Here is a 10,416-nt window from a genome sequence, read left to right as displayed (position 1 = left end):
TTCACCAAACAACAATGTTTCACAACGTGTCAGTGACATGGCAGGAGATGTTTTGAAACAATTACTGCTTCGCATACAAGCCAGTGAATTATATGCTTTACAACTGGATGAGTCAACAGACGCGGCGGGCCTGGCACAGCTCCTGGTATATGTCCATTACGTTTATGGGGGGTCAATTAAGGTATACATCCTCTTCTGCAAACCACTGGAAACCAGGACAACATGAGAGGAACTTTTTGAAATACTGGACGGCTTTGTGACATCAAATGGACTTTGGTGGTCAAGATGTGTTGGTATCTGTACTGATGGCGCACAAGCCATGACAGGGAGACATAGTGGAGTGGTAACGCACGTGCAAGCAGAAAGACATTTGGACACTACAGTGAAAATGGTTAACTTTGTTAAAGCAAGGCCCCTGAACTCTTGTGTATTTTCTGTGTTATGCAATGATATGGGCAGCGACCATGTAATGCTTTTACAAAATACAGAAGTGTGCTGGTTATCAAGTGGCAAAGTATTGACATGTTATAAATTGCAACAAGCGGTTCTGTGAAAATGTAATTGAATCAGAAGCCACTGCCAGATTACTGAGTTTCTTGCCTTGGCAAATCGGGCTGTTAAGACACTGATGCCCTTTGCAACCACGTACCTATGTGAGAGTGGATTCTCGGCCCTCACAAGCATGAAAACCTAAATACAGGCACAGACTATGGGTGGAAAATCATTTAAGACTAAGACTCATTCCAATACAACCCAACATTGCAGAGTTATGTGCATCCTTTCAAGCATACCCTTCTTAACCTGTGGTGAGTTATTCACAATTTTTGATGAACAAATAAGGTTTTATATGTAAGGTGGCTAAATAAAGAGCTAAATTATTGTCACGCCCTGGCCTTAGTTATCTTTGTTTTCTTTATTATTTTAGTTAGGTCAGGGTGTGACATGGGGGATGTATGTGTTTTGTATTGTCTAGGGGGTTTTGTATGTTTATGGGTGCTGTGGTTTAGTTGGTTAAAGGGTGATTGTCTATGTGTAAGTTGCCTGTGTCTGCACTTATTGTTTATATAGCTTCACGTTCGTCGGTTCGTTGTTTTGTTTAGTTTGTCAGTGTCGTTTCGTTTCGCCTTCGTCTTCAAATAAAGAGAAGATTTATTGTTATCACGCTGCGCCTTGGTCCTCCTCTCTTCAAAGTTACGACGAGCGTGACAATTATTGATTGTTATTATATTGTTATTTGTGCCCTGGTCCCATAAGAGCTCTTTGTCACTTCCCACGAGTTGGGTTGTGATAAAAACTCACACTCATACTTATGTTTAATTAATGTATCGTATAGTGTGTGTGTGGCAGGCTTACAATGATGGCAAAAAACAACATTTGAGAGTGCGCTGACCCTGGTGCTAGAGGGGGTACGCAGCTGGAGGTTGAATGTTTGAAGGGGTACGGGACTGTAAAAAGTTTGGGAACCACTGCTCTAGAGAACGCGTTTCCACTGCTCCAGAGTCCAATGACAGAGAGCTTTACCCAACTCCAGCCGATGCTTGGGGTTGCGCTTGGTGATCTTAGGCTTGTGTGCGGCTGCTCGGCCATGGAAACACATTTCAAGAACCTCCCGACGAACAGTTCTTGTGCTGATGTTGCTTTCAGAGGCAGTTTGGAACTCGATAGTAAGTGTTGCAACAACCAAGGACAGACGATTTTTATGCGCTACGTGTTTCAGCACTCGGCGCAACCGTTCTTTGAGCTTGTGTGGCCTACCACTTTGCGGCTGATCCGTTGTTGCTCCTAGCCGTTTACACTTCACAATAACAGCACTTACAGTTGACCGGGGCATCTCTAGCAGGGCAGACATTGGACGAACTGATTTGTTGGAAAGGTGGCATGCTATGACGGTGCCACACCGAAAGTCACTGAGCTCATCAGTAAGGCCATTCTACTGCCAATGTTTGTCTATGGAGATTGCATAGCTGTGTGATCAATTGTATACACCCTTCAGCAACGGGTGTGGCTGAAATAGCCAAATCCATTAATTAGAAGGGGTGTCCACATACTTGTGTATATACAGCATAGATATATTGAAAACCAAATACTTTTAGACTTAACTTTAGACTATTACTCTTTTCTATTACGGCATCTTTACTTTTACTCAGGTATGACGATTGGGGATGCTACTTGTTCCACCACTGCTCTTTTGAAGTTAACGCTTGTCATGTTGTTGTATGATAAGACGCTGTCCATGGTGCTGAAAGCAGCATCGAAAGTTGTCTTTCTGTCCAAGCGCTTGCGTCGTTTATTCACTAGGGGGCGGAAACCTCCATAAATTGTAATAGTTCCATTCTTGAGGAATGCGCTGAAATGGCTGGAGACACAATCATGACTGGATATTAGATGTAGCCTAATGTCAACAAGGAATGCTATTGATATGAATCATGTTTTAAACCGACAGAACTCACCAGTGTTGTTTAAGAACTGTGTCATAGGAAGGAGAGGTGAATGTGCCAACATTTGAAGTAAATAGAACACACGAGTCCATGTGAAGAAGTACACCTGCTGAAGGTAACGTGATAGCTAAGAAATATACGACGGCTGTTGTGTCAGGCTCCTGGAAGTCTTTGTATTTGACCATGTCTTTACCAGGATAGTAAACTAGGACATGATGCTTTGATTGCTTTCCTACCATGATGATATAAGTTAGAACCCGCCGGTCCACTATTAGCAGCGAGTGAATTCCAAGCTGGGCGTGTTTTTGCGCTCCTTTTAGCCCAGTTGACGATCCCGTGTAGTGCACACTGCAACGCCGGCACTTGTTGAAAGTGGATGAAGTCCAGCTTCGATAGTGCCCGTGGTCCCTTCGCCACATATTAAGCATCTACTCTGACACATATTTGACATTTCGCTGACGTTTTTTTATCAATCTATTTATTTGGAAAATTATGGATTTCTATCAAATAACCACATTTTACGCGGTCCTCACATGTGTATGGGATTTACCATGTTTTCAATCATTTACTATTTTCCTTCCGTCTGCCTCAAAGAGCAGCAAGGTCACGAAAGTATTTGATGGACGAGAGGCAAAATATTTCAAAGATATCTACTCATCATCAAATGAGCGGTATTACAAGGGTGGGCTCAAAGATCCAGTTGAACCACACGACTACATGCTTTCAATTTATAAGACTTTCTCTACAGCCGAAAAATTGGGGCTAAACGCAAGTTTCTTTCGGTCGTCAAAAGCAGCTAACACTATAGCAAGTTTTGTGGACATCGGACAAGGTATGTAAAAACCATTTAAGACACGTTTAAAATAGCAGTTTCCATTTTGAATGTTTCTCTCGTCCACTCACCATGCTGTAGCCTGGTAAATGTGTTATGAATGTTTGTGTAACGTAGCCACATTCCTGACTGTATATATCAGTCGTGTTTTCTCTCTTGTGAATAAAAAATTCCAAATCTACAATCAATCTACAAGATTGAACTAATCCTCCGTTTAATGCTAAAATACTCACATTTACAGCCTATTATATTATAGGTGGACTGTTTTGAAATTGTCAGTGTGATTTTCATAAAGTGAAGATAAACAATGGGTAAAAATCCTATTGCATGAAAGTGATTTCTTTAAAGAATGCTCTCCCCCGAAAAAGTATCTGACTGCAATTATTTAATGCCTTTCACAGATGACCTCCCACTCTCCCCCTTGCGACGACAGCAGTATCTGTTTGACGTCTCAACCCTCTCAGACAGAGCTGAGGTGCTGGGGGCTGAGCTGAGGATATACACCAAAGTGTCTGGGAATTTCAGGATGTCGGAAATGGAGCCAGTGGACATTCAGCTACTCTCCTGCCGCTCTCAGCAGCTGCTGGACTCCAGAACGTTGGATCTTCAGGAGTCCCATCGGCCCAGATGGGAGGTGTTGGACGTGTGGGAAATATTTAAGGACAGGGATCACCTCACACACGGGAGACAGTTCTGTCTGGAGGTCAAGGCCATGCTGGACAACCCCGAGAGGGAGCTTGACTTGCATCATCTGGGCTTTCACAGAAATGGTCGCTCACAACAAAAGAAGGCCATTTTAGTTGTGTTCACCAGGTCCAAGAAGAGACAGACCCTTTTCAGTGAAAGGAGAGAAGGAAGGACATTGATTGGCCCTGGGGAAAAGGGGAAAGAGAGGGGCCCTCGTTCTAATTCCAAAGCCAGCCGGAGACGCAGGACGGCGATATTGAAGAATCGCCACGGGAAGAGGCATGGCAAAAAGTCAAAATCGAGATGCAGCAAGAGGCCGTTGCATGTGAACTTCAGAGAGCTGGGCTGGGACGATTGGATCATCGCTCCTCTGGATTACGAGGCGTACCACTGTGAGGGCGTGTGTGACTTTCCTCTGAGGTCACATCTAGAGCCCACAAACCATGCCATCATACAGACCCTTATGAATTCGATGAACCCCAGCAACATGCCTCCTAGCTGCTGTGCCCCGTCCAAACTCAGCCCTATCAGTATTCTCTACATCGACTCAGGAAATAATGTGGTGTATAAGCAGTATGAGGATATGGTGGTTGAGTCGTGTGGTTGTAGGTAACGCCTTTTTGGAAAGGCTGTGTTTTGAGTGGGAATGAAATGTGATCATCAGGGCCTATCTGGTGTGAAGGCAATACTTTAAGCTACCTGATGGTCTGCATCCCAAATGGCACCCTATTCGCTATGTAGTGCACTACTTTTGATCTATAGGGCTCTGGTCAAAAGTAGAGCACTATATAGGCAATAGGGTGTACATTTGGGACACAGGTGAACAGAGAGCATTGTCTAATATTGTAAAATGGTGTGGTGGGATTAATAATCACCTGCCCCAAACTAAACCACGTTCATTTCTTCTTCCCTGGTCTGGTTCTCAGTTTAAGCCTGGCAAGCGAGGCTACTTCTTCCCTGAACCCTGTCACATGTTTTTATTGACCAATTAACAGGAGGGACACTTCTAAACACCCAGCAAATGACTGAAAATAAAAATGTGTCATATCAATGTAAAAACATAATTCAAACAGCAGAAGTCCTTTCATAGCTCCTTGGCTTGGCCTTTCGACTCGAGAGGATGCTTGAGTGCTACTCAGAATGTAAAGCCTTATTGAGTTGCAACATCTGTGTAATTCAAGTGCACTTCCACCAAAAATGCCCCCAGGCTTAGCCTACTTAACCAAGGGCTCAGCCTGTGTTCCAAATGGCACCCTATTCCCTACATAGCTACATAGTGTAGTGCACACAATATATAGGGAATTGGGTGCCATTTCAAACGTAGTCATGTTGTGGTTAGATACAAGGTGATAAAATAATGCCCATGGGCCTTTTCCTGTAATGCACTGAGATTCATATTACCATATGTAAGTACTTGATATGGAAATTATAATTTATGTTCTATCAATAAGTTATTATATTTTTGTTTTTGGAGTTTGCTGTCGGGGTTTAATACCTATCATGTTTTGGTCCTGTACAAGACTGTATTTCAGGTCCCATAAACGAACAACAACTTTGAAGGCTCAACAAAGCCTTCATAAACCATGTGTAGATGCTTCAGAACTTATTTATTAATAAGAAAATTCATACTATTTAAAAGGTAACGTACAGTATGGGGTTTGTAAAGCGTCTATGAAGACCTTATAAATGATGGTTTCAGAAAGTCTTAAAAGTTGTTGTTTGTTTAAAGAGGGACCATATTTCAAAACTTTAAAGATTGAATTTTGTAAACCTTATGGTGTAGATTTGAACAAGCAAAGAATGAGGGAGCCTTAACTGTTCAAACAGGAAATGATTACCAGTCAGAAAAAAAGACCCCTGTGTTTTTGCAATGATATACTGCTCCATAGTTTATAGACCTGTTACAGCCTGTTTCATAATATTTAAGAGTAATCTTTGTTGGATTTTGTATTTTACTTTCTATTTTCTACTGGAACTCAAAACCAATTTATTTAATATTCTCTAACAAATTTAAAACAGAAGGTACGTTTACAAATGTGTATTGGTGATACTGTCCTGACATTGTGTCAAAAAAACTATGGAGATGTAATTATTATTCAAATACAATTGTAAGAAAATACATACTGTATGACAAATTAATGATAACAACAATCAATTAAATTATTTAACCAAATTATATATTCCTTTTTTTACCTGTTAAGGTTACATGTTTTATATAATAGTATATTAAATTATCTTTTGTATTATGTATTTTGATTAAATTTTCCAAAATATGTGTATCATTGCGTTTTGAACTGATTTGCGTTACTCGATTGTGCAGTGTCACTATAGTCCAGTGGCGGTCGGTGCCGTTTAAGATGAGGGAGGACGATTATTTTCTTTATGACCATGACTTTATTTCTATTACAGCAAATTGGATGACTGTTATTCATATTCCAATCACCCAGCTCAATGTAACATCAATGGGTTTAGGCTATTACATGATACTCACATTTTCCCTGTACCCATCATGAGGTTGCTACAATCTAGCCTATGAATGAAAGTTTACCACATAGATGCACAGGTCGATTAATCAAGGAGACAGACAGTGATACATTCAATACCGCATTGAACACTCGTGCCTGCATCTAGCTGATCAAGGGTGTAATTATTAGTCCGACAGTTGCAAACAAGAGTTTCTATTGGACAAACTCAGGAATGTTTATCCCCGTTTCGTTCCGTTTGCTTAAGTTTCAAAAACGTTTTTCAACAGAATCGGCGGAATGAATACACCCCTGATCACACGCAAACAAAGTTCACTTTCATAACACCCACATACGAACAGCATGATACTTTTGCTCAATGTAAAATTCCTTCATGCATCTCTGCGCTCTCCTCCTCTCACCTTTTCCCTTCGTTTGTAGACTTCCATGCACAAAACTTCAGCTGTCTGTGACCAAGCAAAAAAAAACAAGCCAAACCTTCATATCATAACCGCCAACCGCTACACACAGCCTATCTACATCGCCGAAGCAACTAGAACTAACACATTAGTAAACCCGCTACAATCATGCAGCAAGCAGTTTAGTGGTTACACTGGCGAGCCCCAGTTGCAATACATTTATAAAATCAAAAGCTTACCTTGACTTGGAAGAGTTCCAGTGTTGGATAGCCATAGCCAGCCAGCAATCATAGCCTCCCTCTCTGTTTGAGTAGGCTAAACTAGCTAGCTGCATTTTCTAGCTAAGTGAAAGTAAAAACAAACCAAAAAATATATCTCTTGCTTCCTATTTATTTTGGTGTTAATTTTGGTGTCCGTGTCTGTGGGACCTATTTTCAATGTTTACTAAAAGAAAAGTAATACAATTAATTATTTTTTCAACCTGAGACTGATTGGCCTTGACTCATTTTCTGTGAATGCACACATGTAAAATAACACATTTTCATTGAGTGCACACTGTGCACCCCCTTACACATTTATATTACATACGAGGGTAATAAAAGTGTGGGAAAGTGTGTGTGTAGGTGAAAACAAGTAAAATTTTAACAAAAAGGTTTGCTGTGCCTTTACTCTGTCTTCATCCTCCCTGGGCCTGCTGTTTCAACATAGCACCAATAACCTGTCTGTCTCCCTGTCTGTCTGCCTGTCTCCCGCTTTTCTCGCACTCTTTACCCTTTACCCTCCCAGTTAGGGGGAGTGATGAGCTCTACAGCAGAGTCTCACAACTCAGTCGCTGGTTGAAAACTGTTTTCTGCCCCTCCCAAAAGATAGAATTTGTAGATAATTGGCCCTCTTTTTGGGACTCACCCACAAACAGGACCAAGCCTGGCCTGTTGAGGAGTGACGTACTCCATCCTAGCTGGAGGGGTGCTCTCATCTTATCTACGAACATAGACAGGGCTCTAACTCCCCTAGCTCCACAATGAAATAGTGTGCAGGCCAGGCAGCAGGCTGTTAACCAGCCTGCCAGCTTAGTGGAGTCTGCCACTAGCACAGTCAGTGTAGTCAGCTCAGCTATCTCCATTGAGACCGTGTCTCTGCCTCGACCTAGGTTGGGCAAAACTAAACATGGCGGCGTTCGCCTTAGCAATCTCACTAGAATAAAGACCTCCTCCATTCCTGCCATTATTGAAAGAGATCGTGATACCTCACATCTCAAAATAGGGCTACTTAATGTTAGATCCCTCACTTCAAAGGCAGTTATAGTCAATGAATTAATCACTGATCATAATCTTGATGTGATTGGCCTGACTGAAACATGACTTAAGCCTGATGAATTTACTGTGTTAAATGAGGCCTCACCTCCTGGTTACACTAGTGACCATATCCCCCGCGCATCCCGCAAAGGCGGAGGTGTTGCTAACAACTACGATAGCAAATTTCACGTTTTCGTCTTTGGAGCTTCTAGTCATGAAATCTAGGCAGCCTACTTAATCACTTTTTATAGCTACTGTTTACAGGCTTCCTGGGCCATATACAGCGTTCCTCACTGAGTTCCCTGAATTCCTATCGGACCTTGTAGTCATAGCAGATAATATTCACATTTTTGTTGACTTTAATATTCACATGGAAAAGTCCAAAGACCCACTCCAAAAGGCTTTCGGCGCCATCATCGACTCAGTGGGTTTGTCCAACAAGTCTCCGGACCTACTCACTGCCACAGTCATACTCTGGACCTAGTTTTGTCCCATGGAATAAATGTGGTGGATCTTAATGTTTTTCCACATAATCCTGGACTATCGGACCACCATTTTATTACTTTTGCAATCGCAACAAATAATCTGCTCAGACCCCAACCAAGGAGCATCAAAAGTCGTGCTATAAATTCTCAGACAACCCAAAGATTCCTTGATGCCCTTCCAGACTCCCCCTGCCTACCCAAGGACGTCAGAAGACAAAAATCAGTTAACCACCTAGCTGAGGAACTCAATTTAACCTTGCGTAATACCCTATGCCCTATACCCTATACCCTATACCCAATGCAGAGTAGCAAATGTGCGGGAGCACTGGTTGGTCGGGCCAATTGAGGTAGTATGTACATGAATGTATATTTAAAGTGACTATGCATATATGATAAACAGAGAGTAGCAGCAGAGTAAAAGAGGGGTTGGGGGGGGCACAATACAAATAGTCCAGGTAGCCATTTGATTACCTGTTCAGGAGTCTTATGGCTTGGGGGAAAAAACTGTCAAGAAGCCTTTTTGTCCTAGACTTGGCACTCTTGTACAGCCTGCCATGCGGTAGTAGAGAGAACAGTCTGGGGTGGCTGGGGTCTTTGACAATTTTTAGGGCCTTCCTCTGACACCGCCTTGTGTAGAGGTCCTGGATGGCAGGCAGCTTGGCCCCAGTGATGTACTGGGCCATATGCAATACCCTCTGTAGTGTCTTGCGTTCAGAGGCCGAGCAATTTCCGTACCAGGCAGTGATGCAACCAGTCAGGATGCTCTCGATGTTGCAGCTGTAGAACCTTTTGAGGATCTCAGGACCCATTCCAAATCTATTTAGTTTCCTGAGGTGGAATAGGCTTTGTCGTGCCCTCTTCACGACTGTCTTGGTGTGTTTGGACCATTCTAGTTTGTTGGTGATGTGGACACCAAGGGTGTCAAAGGGTTTTCTAATGATCAATTAGCCTTTTAAAATTATAAACTTGGATTAGCTAACACAACGTGACATTGGAACACAGGAGGGATGGTTGCTGATAATGGGCCTCTGTACGCCTATGTAGATATTCCATTAAAAATCTACCGTTTCCAGCTACAATAGTCATTTACAACATGAACAATGTCTACACTGGACAACAAAATTTGCTTTTCTTTAAAAAACAAGGACATTTCTAAGTGACCCCAAACTTTTGAACGGTAATGTATGTGAGTGAGTGAGTGAGATGTTAGTAAAATTCTTGAACTAAGAGTTTTCATCATTCTAGTTTGCAGTCGGTAGCAACAAGAAGAAGCGCTGCGATTTTTGAAAACAAAAATCTTTTTTTTATTTTTAATAAACGAATGCTGCTTTTATTGACAAATGTGATCAAGCAGAGGTAAATGGCAAATATTAACCATGTACTGTATGCGGTCTATATTGATTGTAATTTATATAAATCATCATCTAAGTGTTAAGTATTTTTACATAAATTGTTATGGCTGTATTGTTTTAAAAACCCAATAATGTTGTGGGTCCATCAGACCCGCGAACATTGGGTGAATAACAAAAACATGAACACCACACAAGAGTTAAAGAAATGAATTAGTCCAAAATTGTTCCGTTATTGTCTTTCTCTCTCTTTGAGTCAACTACTCAACAAATTTTTGCACTCTAGTGCCAACAAGCTTATGCTTATGCTTCCAGTACTAGATTAATTCCCTGGTCCTTTGATTGGGTGGACAAAATGTAAGTTCATGCTGCAAGAGCTTTGATAGGTTGGAGGACGTTCTCCAGAAGGTGTCATAATTACTGTGTAAGTCTATCGAAGGGGGTGAGAA

The 10,416-nt window shown here is 41.7% G+C and overlaps 1 protein-coding gene across 1 annotated transcript; it reads left to right on the top strand.

The window, feature by feature from the left end:
• Positions 1-2,372: 2,372 nt before the first annotated feature.
• Positions 2,373-7,434, top strand: gdf6b (growth differentiation factor 6b). Its single transcript, XM_071367298.1, has 2 exons — positions 2,373-3,270; positions 3,672-7,434. Exons 1-2 carry the CDS (start codon positions 2,931-2,933, stop codon positions 4,568-4,570), a joined length of 1,239 nt encoding a protein of 412 aa, XP_071223399.1. The 5' UTR covers positions 2,373-2,930; the 3' UTR covers positions 4,571-7,434.
• Positions 7,435-10,416: the final 2,982 nt, after the last annotated feature.

Source organism: Salvelinus alpinus, chromosome 26, assembly GCF_045679555.1.
Source record: "Salvelinus alpinus chromosome 26, SLU_Salpinus.1, whole genome shotgun sequence".
Taxonomy (NCBI): domain Eukaryota; kingdom Metazoa; phylum Chordata; class Actinopteri; order Salmoniformes; family Salmonidae; genus Salvelinus; species Salvelinus alpinus.
The sequence above is the reverse complement of the archived record's forward strand: the minus strand, read 5'-3'. Positions and strand labels throughout refer to the sequence as shown.